General features: G+C 36.0%; 1 protein-coding gene across 1 annotated transcript in view; it reads left to right on the forward strand.

Moving 5' to 3' along the window:
* Positions 1–1,723: 1,723 nt before the first annotated feature.
* Positions 1,724–17,528, forward strand: part of mib1 (E3 ubiquitin-protein ligase mind bomb 1) — a 135,383-nt gene continuing 119,578 nt past the window's right edge. The window contains exons 1-10 of the mRNA XM_089234602.1: positions 1,724–2,172; positions 4,029–4,200; positions 4,509–4,743; positions 6,006–6,072; positions 8,878–9,005; positions 13,049–13,125; positions 13,606–13,792; positions 13,965–14,112; positions 14,661–14,794; positions 14,930–15,037. Of these exons, the coding sequence (XP_089090728.1) occupies positions 1,914–2,172; positions 4,029–4,200; positions 4,509–4,743; positions 6,006–6,072; positions 8,878–9,005; positions 13,049–13,125; positions 13,606–13,792; positions 13,965–14,112; positions 14,661–14,794; positions 14,930–15,037 (1,515 nt within the window). The 5' untranslated portion in view covers positions 1,724–1,913. The remainder of the gene's footprint in view (positions 2,173–4,028; positions 4,201–4,508; positions 4,744–6,005; positions 6,073–8,877; positions 9,006–13,048; positions 13,126–13,605; positions 13,793–13,964; positions 14,113–14,660; positions 14,795–14,929; positions 15,038–17,528) is intronic.

Here is a 17,528-nt window from a genome sequence, read left to right on the forward strand (position 1 = left end):
CACACGAGCGTAAAACAGGGTCAATATGACACAAATTCATAACTAGCTGAAAATTTTCAGGATTAACTCCTAGATTAATAGGATCCTAAAAAGTTCCCTAATTTTCCCATGTTTGCTTCCATCCAAATTGGCGGATCAAAGATGGCTGCCAAGCACTTTTTGTCTCTTAAGCTGATTTCTTTCCCCATATATCCCAGTCAAAAACCTTCACTTTCCAATTCTGGAAAAACCTGTGTACTCTCCAAGAATTCCTGTTTTGATTTATACTTAGATTTGCCCAATAAAAAAAAATCATAAATGAGCTTAAAATTGATTTATTTGACGCCAAGATGTGAAATTTTCCTGGCTAAAAATTCAATGTTGATCTGTTTTCTCCTCATAACCTTGAAACTATCGACAAATCATAAAAAAGAGATTTGAATGTTTTCGTAGTCCTAAGTGCGAGGACTGATTTAAAAAAAAACTTTGAAAAGATCCGTTGAAAAATGGTTGAGATATTTCATTTTTACTAAAAAGGTCGTTGTGATCTCAAACTTGAATTTTTCGTGTACAGTTAGGTACTTACTCCCTAAATATATATTAGCATCAGCCAGCTGTTTTAAACTTTCATATGCAGAAGCGTATTTACCAGGGGCAGGGCTAAGCTCGGGGCGGAAAATTCGAGGAATGAGTGGGCAAGAAAATTAATAGAATGAAAGAAGGGCCTCAAGATTTTTATAGGTTACAGGCGGCAAAAACCACCTCTGCCTAGGGAGCGAGGGAGTAGATCAGTGAGTGACCAAGAAAGTGTGCAATCATGTGAGTGAACAAAAGAGTCATCTTGAAAGTGGGGGAACAGATCCGTATAGAGTGTGTAGCATAAGAGTGATCAAAAGAGTGTGTAAGCATAGGAGTGATCAAAAGAGTCTGTAAGCATAGGAGTGATCAAAAGAGTCTGTAAGCATAGGAGTGATCGAAAGAGTGACTTAGAGAGCGAAGTTAATGAACGAACAAAAGAGTGACCAAGCAACAAGCAAAAGTGTGCGACCACGTGAGTGATGAAAAGAGTGAACTCAAGTTTATGCAAACATGTGAATAATCAAAAGAGGGACTTATAGAGACCAGACAGGTCAATGAGTGACCAAAAGAGTCACCCAGACAGCGAATAAAGAGGTCAGTGAGTGACCAAAGAGTAAAAAAAAATGACACCAAGAAAGTGTTCAAGCATGGTTGTGACCAAAAGAGTAACTTGGATACAGAGGCGTATTTACAGGGGCGGGGGTAAGCGGGCTATAATCTAGGGCGGAAAATTTTAAGAATGAGTGGTAAAAAAATTAGAATAGAATAGGAGGAAGGCGGATAATTTGTGTAGCGCCCGCGGGCAGAAAAACTATGAATACATTTCTGGCCATATGTCTCGTATTTCCGGGACAGAATTAATTTTTTTTTATAATATTCAGCTGATTAATCATTTTCTTTGAAAATAATCATTTTGTCAAGTTTGCTAAGAAAGTTCACTTTGATATTTTTCAATCGTGAAATCGTTACTTAACGCGAGTTGTGCATCAAGGAAATGACCCGTTTCTTAATATATGGTCACAGCATACATTACATACATTGTCATAAATGTAACAGAACATTGCAGCCGATAGCCCTGCTTAATTCAACTGTAACTGTGTAACTGTACGTAATAGAATTTTGACGCCAACACAGAATAAGTAGCCAAATAAGTCGTTACATTGCGTCAATGTTTCGTCTTTCCTGTCCAGCAGTAGCAGTGTTATTATATGTCTGCTGTGATTGTGTAAGTGGGGGAATCGTAGGGGAAAATAAGGGTCTTTTTTTTTTTTTTTTTTTTTTCCTTTGTAGTAGCCGCTGGCCGTAATCGCTCGTCAATTTAACTGGATTGGAAAAATAAAATAGGTGACAGCACGATGGCCAACATGGATCCCGCGAGCACTGGACAGCACAGAAATAGCAGCCGAGTGAATGTGATGGAAGGGGTTGGATCCAGAGTTATGCGAGGTCCGGACTGGAAATGGGGTAAACAAGACGGTGGCGAGGGCCATGTCGGCACTGTGAGAAATTTCGAATCACCCGAGGAAGTTGTTGTCGTCTGGGACAATGGTACTGCAGCAAACTACAGATGTGCAGGAGCTTATGATCTCAGAGTCATAGACAGTGCACCAACTGGTGAGTTCTTACAACATTTTCAAAATAGTGTTACTATGCTCCAGTAATATTGCCCACCTGTTGAATGTGACATTCATCTACATAGGATCCAGAGGTGATGGATGCTCTACTACTTTGCCGCTGAAAGTTTCTTGTTTTTGAAAAACATATTTCTGTGCCGTTTAGGGCCGTATTCACCGACATGGTTTAAACCTGTAGTTAAAATTTTTGGATAAGAGATCAACATAGATTGGTTAAAACCCAGAAGTTAACCAATCCGTGTCGATCTCTTATCAAAAAATTGTGAGTATAGCTTAAACCATGTCGGTGAATAACGCCCTTAAAGGGACACTCCATAGGATTTGACATAAATGCACAGTAGACTCTCGACTATCCAGCCTAGTTAAGCAACAATAATAATAATTCTCTTTGATAAAAGGAGGAATAGTAACTTTACCAAGGTGTTCCAAAGTGTAATGAATTTGTGCAATCATTTATCAATGAACAGTGAAATGAATTTAAATAATAATTTTTGTGAGAGTTAAGTCTGCATTATCACAGTGAAACTTCAGTATAACAATATTCTGTGTACCAAGAGAAAAATATCGTTGAGGATATCGAGGGATTATCGTTACATAGAGAAACAACATTATCATGTGGTTCTCCTCCAAAAAGTGGCCTAAATATGAATTTTCTTTCATATTAAGTATCTTAGCTGCTTAATGTGTGTTACATACAGTACCAAATTTCTTATTCTTACCACATTTTCTGACTTTGGGCTACTTTCTGATTCTCCATCTTAAGAAAATTCATGAATGAGGATTGTATCACACATCTAAATATATGGTGGTGGTGGTGTATTATATCACAGGCTTTTGTTTCTTTTCCTTCACAAGGAAGCAGCTACAGTCGTGACTTCACTATCATGCTAAGAGCAGGTGGTCTTATAATTCAAAAAGACACCAGCTGCCCCCAAAGGACAAAGACCAGTGTACTAGTAGTTATATTGCCTCACAGAAAATTTTCATTTTCTTTTCATATGAAGCAGCTCATCTCATACTGTATATCACCACCAGGCTTAGTATCAAATTTTTTTTTACATTTTTTCAGCATTACCCCCACTTAATCAAGGTTCTACTGTACAGTAGCAGAAGCCCAAAATTGGTCAGTTTGCAAAGTAGCTGGTGATCCCTGCCAAATAATTTTCAGTTAGAAATTCCTTTGAACTGGATCACCATTTGGTTAGGATGTACAGTAGTAAGTGATTTATAAAAAAATAATCAGCTATATACAGGGTGATTATAATCAAAGTTCTGATTCCAAAACACTAATGAGAACTGCTGGTTAGAATGGCTTGAAAATTTGCATGGGTTCATTTCATGAAGCAATAGAATTTTCTTTGGTGAAAGAAGAAAAACACTTTAAAATGTATAAGTAGATGAGATGCGGTACTTGGCCAGCGGTATAATCTATTTTGAGCAACAACATTAGTTCGGCACTTCAATACCATCAGTGTGTGAATAGCAGGGCTGGACAAATACCAGACACCAGGGTGACTAGAAAATCTGCACCTAAAATTTTATATTAATCATTGTTAAAATAAAGTGTAATTATGAGAATTTTTTTTTCGATTTCACAATAATGCGTCTTCCAACATGAGAATGGGTCATAAAGTCCTAAGGGGAAAAAAGTACCCAGGACTGTTTCTCTTGGGGATAAACATGCTTTTCTCCTAACAAATTTGGCTTACTTTTGAAATGAAAATTTCATAGAATTCTGTGTTTTTCATCCTTTTAAAATGATTTTACTTATGAAATTTACTTATTAAAAAAAATTATTTTAAATTAATGAATGGACTTTAATGAATTCTTTTGCAGGTATTCGTCATGAAGGTACAATGTGCGACACCTGTCGACAGCAACCAATATTTGGTATACGGTGGAAGTGTGCTGAATGCACCAATTATGACCTATGTTCGATTTGTTACCATGGTGACAAACACCATCTGAGACATAGATTCTTTCGTATTGCTACTCCAGGAAGTGAAAGGTAAACTTTGGCTAGTTTCAGGTACCCCCTCCTTCACTTCTGATTTTTATTATTTATTTTTTAATGTTTGAAAATTCTTTGGTTCTGTGGGGAGTAAATAAATATTACTTGGAAATAAATTTTTCTTCGAAAAAAAAGGTAAACAGGTTATATGAACAGTTTTTTTTATTTATCAGAAAGAAGTTATGAAATTTGGGGTTGGGAAGGTTGTGTAAGTATATGTGCAAGGTTTCAAGTATTAAATTATAATTCTGAATTTTCCAATGTATAAAAAATTCATACAGTATTAAATTTTGCTAACATTCCAGAGTTCTTATGGATCCCAGACGGAAAAGTAAAAAAATTGCGATTCGAGGGATTTTTCCTGGTGCTAGAGTTGTAAGAGGAGTCGACTGGCAATGGGAAGATCAAGATGGAGGAAATGGTCGAAGAGGAAAAGTCACAGAAATCCAAGATTGGAGTGCTGCTAGTCCACGCAGCGCAGCATATGCTATTTGGGATAATGGAGCCAAGAATCTATATCGTGTGGGATTTGAAGGAATGGTATGCATTTTTGTGAAAATGTTTTATTAATTGAAAATAAACATATTTAGGTGGTTGATTTTACACCACCTAACATGGATTTATAACATGGATTTTTCTTAACTAAAGAATTTAAAATAATTGTTATTTATTTGTCACACATAATACAGGGTGGCTATAAATAAACTGACACTACTTACATGTATGTAGCGCCCATTCTGATGAGGGTATTGTGATGAAACTTGGTAAAAAGTATATATATATATATATGGACCATAGGGAAGAGATAGATTCAATAAAAAAAGTTTATTTTTTGACCACCAGGTGAAAAATTGGTGCTTTGTCAATCACAGTTATGTTTTTCCCCATGGTCAAAATAAATTATACATCAAGTTTCAATGAAATACATCCACTAAAACAGGAGCTACAAAGCATGGGTGGAGATACGGGAGGAGACATTGCTCCCCAACTGACCAACTCAGTAGGCCAACTGACAATTGCGCCCTGAAGTTAGAAAACTACAGAAAATTAACTTCAGCTAATCAAAACTGTGCCACCTGCAGGGATCAAACCCTGGACCTTCATTATGCAAAGCAATCAAATCATGATCATGTACAATCGCACAGTGACTAATCCGACTTTCAGGGGCATCTGAAGTGTGTAGAACTTGTAGGTGCTCATCTTGATCTTCATATAAGAGTGTTCAGAACGATGCCATGAATTAACGTGGGTGCTCCAGCAACCCCAGCCTCAAAGCAACTGTCCCCAGGTTACTTCTTTTGGTCATTCACATGCAAGGGTATTAGAATATATCTGTGGGTTGAGCCTTTAAATAATATTTATATTTCTGAATCATTTTTCTGGGGGTACCGAGACCCATGTCACAAATCACCATGGGTGCTCGAGCACCCACAGCAGCCCCGCTTCGACGCCACTGCCAACTTTATTCACACACAAAATATTTTTCTTATTTCTAAACATATTCAATTATATCTAACAATACATTCATCTTTCTTGGATAGTAATTAGTTAACTTTGTTTTTGTTTATTATTTATTATAAGCATTTGATTATCATTTTTGGCTGCAATCAATTACCAAAAAAAAAAAAAACTAGAAACCGGACATTTCATCTTCAATGGGCATCATCTGTAGATAGCCCACATACAACTTTGTATAACTTGGACAATTTGAGTGTATTTCTTCCTCCTCACCAGAATGTTTCTTGTTCATTGTCATTACTTCAGTTTATTAATTACATTATAATTTTTTTACTATCTTTAAGGCTGATCTCAAAGTTGTGAGTGATACTAAAGGAGGAACTGTGTACAAAGATCATCTACCACTATTAGGTATGCTCTCTTCTATCTCTCTTTAGAATTATAAATTTCTAATTGATAGCTCAATCATATAATCATATATTACAATAGATATTCAATTGGATATTTTTTGATCAGTTGAATTCAGGAAACACATTGTTGACAAGAAACAGATGTTTTCCATCTTTTCAAGTGCAAAAAAGAGCAAAACGCTGTATTAGGTGGGGGTTCAAACCTATCCTTGTTCTTGAGCATTATGACCTTGTTGTAATAAAACAGTGTAAAAATGTTTTGTATCAGTTCAATAAAATGAAAGGGGACATGATAGTGGATTCTAAACATTCAATTCTATGGTATTTCTAGGTTCTGTCATAAATTGAAAATGTGTAGAAACTGAGAATGAATTTGTTTCACTGCATACTGTCAAAAATGTTTATAGGAAAATGAAAAAAATCTTACATTTGCTGGTATTAGCTATTACCAGTAAAATCTATGCAAGAATAAAAATCTCTTGTTACCACAACACAATATGTGTTTTAGTAATTGATAAAATTTAGATGACTGGTAGACAAAACACAGATTAAGTGCAAAACATGAATTTTACAATAATAACCCCCAGAAGGCATGAAATGCACTTATACTGGGGAAAAAAAAGTCTGAAAGGGTAGCACTTTTCATACATAGTCAGGTCGAAATCCTGAATAGCGAAAGCAAATCTTTCATAGGAGGCGCATACAAGTTCTGATGGAAGACTTTTCCATATTCTCGTCACACAGCATCCATATCTGTGGAAAAGCAATCCCTTCTAGTTGTTGGTATTCTTATTTGGAAGCGATGCCTCCGTAGGTTAACTCGCCTGTCTATGATCTCGATGGTAGATAAAAAATTTGGTGGAGTAGTTTGTAGCACATCTTCAGATCTGTAGCGATTCTACACCATTCCAGCGAGTGCAAACCCAGAAATTGAAATCTCTGGCAATAAGACAGACCGCTCCTGCCTGCTATTCATTTAGTAAATGACCACTGTGGCTTTTCTAGGAGCTTTATGTTCTTGATTTTGTAGGGGCCCCATACTTGCGAACAGAACTCCAGAGTCGGGCAAACATACACACAGAAAGCATATGGCAACGTATACGCATCACACTTACGGTATGTCGTACATAACATATATGGAATTCTATTAGCTTTCCAGACTATGCCATGATAATGATCAGTGAAATCCAGAATGCAGCTCATTGCAATACCTAAATCCTCACATGTATCCAATTGCTGTAACGTTTCATTACCTGGTTGATAATATTCAGGATCAGTGCATCCTCCTAAATGCATTGATCCACTTTTTGATGATGAAATATGGAGTTTATACTGACAACTTCACTGGAAAAGTTGTTGACATGCAATTCTTGGGTTCCTGCAATGAATGGTCATTGGTATCTATTCATTCCTATTTTATTTGTGATAGATAATGGTAAATAACCAATAGCCAAAGAAAATAAGTTCTTTTATATGATACTGGCTATAATACCAGGCGCTGTTCGGGTTTTCTTCAATTACTGGGAGGATTGAAAAAGTGACAAACCATTATAAAGGAATATAAACTATTATACATAATACTGGTAGCAATGAATGAACGCCAGGGTCTCTGCCACCGGACTTATCTCGTTGCCGAGATCGCTTCCAGCCCAGCTTCGTGGCAGAGTCTGGAACAAAGTGAGTGTGTACACCTAACAGTCTGAGTGTGTAGCTAGTGTTGTGTATGATATTTCAGTGCTGCCATCTATACTTCAACTTGTGAGTGAAGTGTAATGATTGAATATTTGTAATGTTGCAGGCCTGTTGCTGTCTGTGGCGAGACTTTTTAACGGGGAGATCGGCTCGCATTCACGCCTTGAAGTTGGGAACCACAGAAAACCAACTTCAGCCGACCACCACTGTGGGGTTCGAACCCGGATCCTCGCATCGCGAGTCTGTCACTATAACCACTCTACCACCACAGTGGCAATAATACTGGTAGCAATAAAGAAGTGACAAACCATTGTAAAGGCATAAACCAAAATATGCATGTCAGAAATGTATAGCTAGAGAACCATGATAACCAAAGTAAACATTCCGAAAGAGATTGTTGAGGCCCAGGAACTATTGTTGCCAGATTGTTTTTGCCTATTTCAGGCATTCTCCCAGCTCTGGAAAAACATGTAAAGTAGTCCATTGTTCAGTCTGGGCCCTGTTCGGTATATGCAAAATTTGGCAACAACATCTAAAATTGCAGATTTATATAGAGAACACAGGCGGGCAGGCAATTATATATATATATAGATTGATATTGCATTAATTGAATTATGACTCAGATATGCCTTCATACATTAAGAAAATGGTTAGGACCTACGTGAAACTATCAAGGTACATACAAGGTGCATTGATCGGATTTAGATTGATGGTGAGACTCTTTGAAAGTGCTCCCTTGAATAGTCCAAAATGATACAATAAAACATCTTTTTTTCCCTAATATCTATGCCTGCATATGGGGTTTCTCAATTTCAGGATGTTCTATAATCATTAATCATATTGATGTAAAATCTTTAATGGCAATCATTTCGACTGCTGATGCCGTTCTAGGTTGATCATTCACCTAATTGTGAAACCTATAACATTTATCTTCTGGGATTTCAAAAGTTAAAAGAAGGTGAAAAAAGTCAAAATATATTTCAACTATCTGTGATTAACTGTTAAAGCATGTCAAAGTAGGTTTGTGGTCAAAATGATAGCTTCTTTCATTTTAGTGTTAATATGATAGCTTTTTATTCATGTTTGTATAGGACAACTACATTTTTTTACATAGGGCAAGGACCTGGCAGAGCTGGAATACATGGATTCCAAATCGGGGACAATGTGAATGTTGATTTAGACCTGGAAATAGTTCAGTCTTTGCAGCATGGTCATGGTGGATGGACTGATGGAATGTTTGAGGTTGACTATTTAACATACAATTAATTTTTGTTTGTCGAAATACTTTTAACTTTTAATGTGCTCTCAAACAGGATATACCAGGATGTACAATTGACAATAAAAGTAATTTTTCATTATGAATTAACATCATGGTCGATCTACAGGACCCAGTTTGAGATGATTGCCTCTGCAAATGGATGGGACTGTGTTCTTACAAGACTTTCCACCTAGCCACAGCACTCCGAGGAAAGCTGCCGAAGTGCTTCAGACGCTTGCCGCGAAGGACCGATCCAGCTATTCAGCCCTGCCAAATGTGCTTGAGCTGAGGTTCGGAGAAAATTATCTCAAAGACTTTCACTGGCTGCAACTTAAGACCAAGCAGCAGAAGACTGGTGAAACATTGCAAGAAATGACCATGGACATCGAAAAGCTCTCACTTTTGGCCTATCCCGATTGCCTGCTGGACATCAGAAATGGACTGACCATACAGTGCTTTGTTGATTCCATCAAGGACCCTGACATCCAGCAGGCATTGCGTCTGGGTGAATACGAGGATGTGAAGAGTGCCCTGGTCTATGCTATGAAGTTCAAAGCAGCCCATCAAGCTTCAAGGAGAGAGTGACGAGTGGTCCGCGGTGCTGTTGTGGAGGACTCTATGTCGAACATCATCAGAGAGTTGAAAGAACTCCTGAAAAGTCCCAGGAACAACCAGGAAAATTGGAAAGACAGGCCCTTGGTGTGCTGGAGGTGTAATGAGGTGGGCTATGTACGAAGATCTTGTTCCTTGACAGCTCCCAAGAGAGGGAACACCTCCTGAAGCTCTGAGCCGTTAAACTGAAAAGCGGCCATCTCGTGGGGCAGAGGTCACTGCAAGGAGGAGGGAATGCCCCATCACGTATGTATCATATCTCACAACTGAGTAGCGGAGACCATGAAGTGTATGTGAAAGGTGAAATTTATGGATTTCCTTGCTGGATGGCCATTGACACCAGAGCCAATGTAAGTATAATCCAGACTGATTTGACTCAAAAATTCCAACTCCTGTACGTGGCACCTTCACTGTCACTACAGGCAGTTACCAGGGACAAGATGATTGTACACAGGAAGATAGAAGCCTCTGCGAAATTCACTACGGTCCCCTACCACCACACCGTCTTCATGGCAAACGTTCAAGACCCATGCATTATCGGATTGGATCGGAGTGAGACCCCCTCCACCGACTCACTGAAACCAAACAAAAATTTTTGTGGACCGATGAGTGCAAAAGGGCTTTTACGTCACTAAAACAAGCCCTAACATCAGCTCCAATCTTGGCATTTCCACGAGCAGAGAAGGAATTCATCCTCAACACTGACGCAAGTAACAATGTGATCGGAGCTGTTCTATCTCAAAAAGTAGATGGCAAAGAATACGTCATTGCCTACTTCAGCAAAATCTTGTCCAAGCCTGAGAGAAATTATTGCATCACTAGGAAGGAGCTGCTCACAATCATCAAAGCCGTAGAACATTTCCATCACTATCTCTAAGGTCGAAAATTTCTCCTCCGCACGGAACACGTCTCATTCAGCTGGCTGTTAAATTTCATGAACCCGAGGGTCAAGTAGCTTGATAAATACAATGACTGCAGGAGTACGACATGGAGATCCATCATCGTAAAGGAGCATCACACGAAAATGTCTACGCCCTATTGTAACAAGAGGGACCCTTGGGAGAAAGGCCAAGTCAATCCTGCCTATAAATTTTCTTTTTTGTGTATTCGTTAATATATTTGGTTGTATGCATATTGTTATATGTATATTGGGTGTATAACTTTTGAGTTATATATTTTTTAACAATTTTCACCTTCCATGGATGTGTGCACCATCCATGGGAATAAATAGTTAAATCCAGAAAACATAAGACAATAACCCTAAAGCTGTGTTGTGTTGCTCTGGCCAAGCAACCCAACCAGTTCAATAGTGTTGCCATCTTGTTTTTCATTAATTTTTTCTTTTGTACAATCATTGATGAATATGCAAATTTAATTTTGTTCATTTTCAATTTGTTTGGATATATATGTGAAGAAATAATTGTTTCCATGTTAATGTGAGTGGTCCAGTGCTGCCTTAACGCATGGGCCCACCCGGGCACGGCCCAGGGGCCCATGCCCCGGGAAGAAGAGCCGAGAGAAGAAGGGCCTCGGAAAAACGAGAAGTAGTTGAATTTTTCGAGAACTGGCCAGGTAGGGCCTCAGAAATATCACTTGGCCCGAGGGCCCACGATGCTCTTAAGACTGCCCTAGGGTGGTTATGCACAACAAGTGGTCCTCACCTATTTCGAGTATAAATAGAGCTGTGTATCTGTGTTCTCTCTCACTTGTGTATTCTAACTTGATCTAACAACATGCATAGGTCATCTCTCCTTTCATCTGTTTTAAGCAGTAAGAGAACTTAGTTCCTCTTGTTCTGAAAATAATAATGAATATTTAGTAAACCTAATGTGGATATCAAACCACAAGTTTAGATCCTGACGACAATGGTGATGTAGATAAGCCTCCTCTGGTTACCAGGTATGTGGATATAAGACACTCTAGTTGAGTGTGGATGTCCTCTTCCGGTTATCGTCCAAGAGTGTGTGCTGTTCATTGCCCTGGACATCCTTGGACGATTACCCAGAACTCGTGATGGCCATACTTGTGGTGATAAACTATTTCACCAAGTGGCCGGAAGCATATCCCATTCCTGATCAAGAAGCAGTGACACTTGCTGAAGTTTTAGTGTGAAATTTGGTAGGCGCTGAAAGGGACTTTGCCGAAACTTCAGACATCTTGGGAAGGACCCTACAGAGTCATGAAGAAGCTAAATGATGTGGTAATTCAGATTCAAAAGACTCCATCGTCAAAATGCAAGGTGGTCCATCTAAACAGACTGGCTCCTTACCACAGTGAGTGACTAAGTGCGACCCACCAACTTGAGGACTGAATTGTTGGGATGAACAATTTTAAAGAAGGGGGCAGTGTTACAAAAAATATTGTAGCATCATTTTTGAAGAACCCCTCGAGACAATACTCTCCTGTTGCCAAACTGGAAATGTCAAGATATGCTCGAATCTTCTGGATTTATCTAGAAGGTCTCCAGACAGTTGCACCACAAAACCAGAACTACAGAAGAATTCTAGAATTTTTTTTTCATCATATCTATATAAAAAAAAAAAAGAGCTGTTGTTGCTTTATCCAGAATGTGAGATTCATATTTGTAGTTCGCTCTTGTAAATAGCTGTTTTCTGTAAAAATAAATCAAACGTCCTACAAATTGGTTCCTCTCTGCTTATTTCAAGGAGTTGTGAGAAACTATGCGGAACAATATTTTTGTTTTTGCATCAAAATTTTAAAATTGACGGGAGCTATATCTGTTTAGTTTTAACATGTTATTCTCAAAAGTTTAACAACCTTTTTTCATTAATTTCATTTTATTTGAAGCATTCATTGGTTTACAATAAATTTTTCTTTTTATCATTCTGGTTTACTCATCCCATTATTGAATACTTTTTCAGCAGTTATAGTTTGATCATTATACTAGAAATTTGTGAATTTTCACCTATACTAAGTAATTTGAAGGTGAAAAAATATTGAAGTTTTTTAGATCCTGCATCAACCCAATTCAATAGTTGAAAGAAGTTTAAATAGCTGCATAGATTAATGTTAACGTTTTTCTCTCCTCTAGTTTTATATCTATCCTTAGCCTGTTTGCACATTCAGTGAAAAGTTTCATTTCTACTTCACTTGTAAAATTATGTACTAATTGTAATATTTATTTGGTATGAATGCTCTTGTGGAAATTGAAAGTTTTCAGATTCTTGGGGGAAAAAAATCTATATGTGAAATCACTGCCAAATATGCCTTTGTCAAAACATCTATTGTCATGATCCAATGCTTGACATGTGAATTATTATTATTTTTTTGACTCTCTGATGGTTTCTTTACTTAATTTTATTGTAAGAGAAAAAAGTGCTATCAGTATTCAATAAAGTAATGAGCTTTTTTTATAGATGAAACAAAAAAATTAAAAGAATTTTCATTTTTATAGTGTCTTGGCACCACTGGAACTGTGGTTGGTATTGATGAAGATCTGGACATTGTAGTTTCATATCCTAGTGGAAATAGGTAGGGCATGCTTTAATTAATTTGTATTCCTTTTGTGATGGAATCTGATCATTTGCTATCATATTTACTTGAATCAAACCATACACTGTTCTTGCCTCCAAAATCAAACCTGTTCGTCTAAATTTTCATCCTACACTTCAGGATCACTAACATTTTTCATAAAAAATATTCATGTCAGCTGAGAAATCAGGTACATATCAGATTTGTTGTGGGGGAAGCATTTAAGTAACTATAGTAAATAAAAGTTTTTTCTCATGTTGGTACTACTTGAAGTTATGCATTAAATATCCATCCTAAATTATATTAAAATTATTTTAATAACTAATTAGGTTTATTAGAAATTAGAAATCTTTATATTATATATGCAATGTGAATTGCAAAGCCAATATTTTTATAAAAATAAGCTGAAAAGATCAATGTGTAGTTTGCATTTTTTTTTATGGTATTGATTCTGAGGAAAGGAATAAATTCTAATTTCAGATGGACATTTAATCCTGCTGTTCTTACAAAAGTTAACACTGCCCCATCAGCATCAGCCACAGCCTCTGGGGAAACTAATGCTGCTCAGCAATTTTCAGTTGGAGATTTGGTGCAAATTTGTAGAGATCTAGAGAGAATAAAAATTTTACAAAGAGGTCACGGTGAATGGGCTGAAGCCATGACACCTGTAAGGAGTATAAAATGAATAATTTTTTAAATAAATGCTCTTATTATTGTTATTTTTTGTATGTATATGTTTACATTTCTTCACAAGATCATCACTGATTTGAGTGAAACATTTCATGTGATAGCAAATACATTTTTTTCATGCATGTATGTGTAACTTTTTTCCTTTTTAGACGTTGGGAAAAATTGGGAGAGTACAGCAGATATATCATGACAATGATCTCAAAGTAGAAGTCTGCAATACATCTTGGACTTACAATCCAGCTGCTGTCACCAAAGTAGCTTCAGCTGATGGTGCTATACCAGGAAATTCTAGTGGGGGTAAATAAATTAACAAGCTTTCATATTGAATTTACAAAGTTAATTTTTACAAATTAAAAACTGAGTTGAACTCAACAGCAAATATAGTAATGATATTTATTCATGAAATTTTTTTTTGTCAATAGTTGTATTAGTTATTCATATATTTTTCAGATATTAAAATACCAAATTATATCTTAATTATCTAGCTTTGAAGCATATGGTGTTTTCACAATTTTTATTTGGAAACTATTTAGAATTTATTCAACAGAACACCAATCTCTTAAAGGTACTATTGTAATGACAATAAAAACAGACGTGGTAGCTTTTCACAATACATTCATATAATTCATATTAATTTTTATGAATGTTTTGAATTGATTTATTGTAAAATGATTTGAAATGTGATGAAGTAAGATTATAAAGTAAATATTTGAAAAAAAGCAAAAGTTAGTAGATTTTTGCATTAAATTTCAGTATGCACTAATTTCATATTTTAAATTGAAGTTATTTTTTTTGTAAAACAAATTTTTTTATTTAATTATGTTTGTATTGTATTGTTTCTTCAGAGAGGCTAAGTGCATTACTGAAAAAGCTTTTTGAAACTCATGTTTCCGGAGATGTTAATGAAGAGCTTGTGAAAGCAGCAGCCAATGGAGATGCTCAAAAATGTGAAGAAATTTTAAAAAGGCCTGATGCTGATGTAATCACATGTTATTTATCTGATCACTTTGCATGTCAGTATGAGCAAACATATTATATTTGTGTCAGATATTTTTCCTTGTAATCTATGTATATAAAATATAATTCAGTATATCTAATCGTTATTTTTCTGCAGGTAAATGGAGTTTTTGCTAGCCATACAGCACTGCAAGCTGCTAGTCAAAATGGTCACATTGAAGTCATAAAAATATTATTGCGCCACAATGCTGATGTTGAAATACAGGTATGTATATTTGTTTCCACATCATTTTATGTGTTTTAAAAACCTTTGCTTTAAAACTTAGAAATTCATGTGAAATATTCAAATAGCTTCTGTAGTATTTTTTTACTTAAGATACAAACTGAAATGTTATACAAGTGATAGTACACAAAGTGAATACATTTTTTGAATCATCGATCCTGCAAAACTAGCTGCATCTCCAAACTTAACAAAAATGTATAGAATATAATTATAAAATAAACAAAAATTTTTGGTGTGTTTACAGATATATTTTCTTGAGACTAATCCATCTGTACTTTGCTGATGTTAATACATGTTCTGAATCAAGTACTAAGCTAGAGGTACACTTTGGTAACAAAATTATTTTACACTATATCTCAAGAATTGTGGCGTACAGATGAAAATCTATGGCATCTGTGGATTGATCTTGTCGAAGCAAATTCAGTTATATTTTTTTGGTGTTATTATTGCCTTGGTTTGAGTATCCGGCTGCCAATGCAATTTCATTACAAAATCATTTCGTGCTATATCTCAGGAACTATTTATGCAAGATGAAGGAGATCTCATTGAGAGACAAATATCCCATTACCTCATTTATGTGAAGACTTCTTCAGTTTTAGTAATGATACCAACAGATTGTATTGCAGTATAACAAGGTTTGAAAGAGGTATTCACATTTAAACTTTTGAGCATGTAAATGGCACAGCCCTACCCATTTTTTATTCCGAGATTTTTAACAATCATTGATAATTTTGTTCAGTTTTCTATTAAGAAGATAAGTGCTATTGTTTATTTTGATACATACACAGTGGGGGGGGGGGGGGGGGGTCTATCTTAATCTGCAAGTGAATTTCTTTTTTCTAAAATGAAATTTGCAAAATCTTCATGAATAAAAGTTGCTATTGCAAAAAGTCATTTTGAAAACTTTAATTTAATGGTATTGGATTTCTGATTTATTGATATTTCTCTAGAACTTTTTTTTCCTGCAATCTTACCATATTTACTATGCGATAATATTAAACAATTCTTTCACTTGTCCTACATTTCCTACTTTCTAGCTTTTGTCCTACTTTTTCTATCAAATTTTATCAACAAAATTCATGTAAATGTTTTTGATTGAAGAGGGAATCATGGATATATTGCCGAATAATAGCAATGATGTAGATAACACAAATGTAGTATAATTAATGATTTTGCTAAAGCAGACATTGTATTGTTTTTCAGGTTATTTGGGGTATATGTGAATTATTTGGTTTATTAATTTTCTTTTGCTTAGTTTGAGGGTTCAAAAAGTGAAGTAGTCATTAAAAACTTCTGTCTGAATAAAAAAAATAATTTTGCATTTACTACTTTATGATCTTGGACTATTCTTTGTACAGTAGCTAACATTCATCATTCAAAATTATGGTGCACATTTTTATAGGTGAAACAACAGTTTGCATAACAAAGCAGTTGGATACATAAGCCTATTCTAGGTTTTGTGATTCTGATACTACCTAATAGCATTCAATTGTCTTCTGTATTTTTAGGGCAGGCAGAGGCATAAACAATACAGTAATACCTCGGTTTTCATTGACTTCGGTTTTTGAATTTTTTCCCTGCGAAAAATTTGTCTCTGTTTTCATTGGTTGCCTAAGATTTTGTTGTCGTGCCCATGTGACCTCACTGTTAATTTTTGTAATTAAGAACATGTTTTCCATGTGGAGTAAGGTACAGGGGTTTGTAGAGAAAAATTACCCAGACAAAGCTGTTGCAGGCTGTGTCTGCAACTTGTTTAATGATAATGTCCTGGCCCATTTTAGACAAGTCTTAAAGAGGTGGCAGAAACAGACATCTATGGACAGTTTTCTTGTGCGACATGGGTCCACTGACTCTGAAGCTGGTCATGGTGCCAATAGACCAAGACGGGAAGTGACCCAAGGTAGTGCCTTGATACCTAAGGTTCTTATGGAGGGGAATTCCCCTTCCAAACAATCTACACCTCTCTCTGTCCCCCCCCCTCCTTCTCATCTTCCATATGTCAAGAAGAGTCTTCAGAAAGGTATAAAAATGTAAATGCCATGTTAAATGTTGATTTATTCTTTACGTTAGTCAGTTCATTTTTTATTAATTTTTTATTGTTTTTAGTATTGAACACTATATTTATTCTCTATAAAATGTGTTTTTGGTATTACAGTAAAACCTCGTTAAGTCATCACCCTGATAAGTCATCATTTTTTTTCAGACCCTTCCAGCTCTCATAGACCACAATGTTATTAAACCCCTCATTTACTCGTCACTAATTTCGGTCAAGTCGTCACTATGAAAAGTTTGAGAAAGAGGAACAGACTATTTTTATGGCTCCCATTAAAAAAAGAGCTTGTTAACAGCATTGCCATATGCTTAAAAGTCACCATAAAATCCTATGTACCCAAACGGAACAGTTTAAGTAACGAAAGTTATTCTGGGGAAGTTCATTTGCTGAATATGATTTTTGGAACGTTGGGGACTGTTC

This window comes from Pholcus phalangioides, unplaced genomic scaffold (assembly GCF_987345545.1).
Source record: "Pholcus phalangioides strain wild (caught in Gottingen) unplaced genomic scaffold, Ppha-v1.0 ptg000008l_1, whole genome shotgun sequence".
NCBI classification, from domain to species: domain Eukaryota; kingdom Metazoa; phylum Arthropoda; class Arachnida; order Araneae; family Pholcidae; genus Pholcus; species Pholcus phalangioides.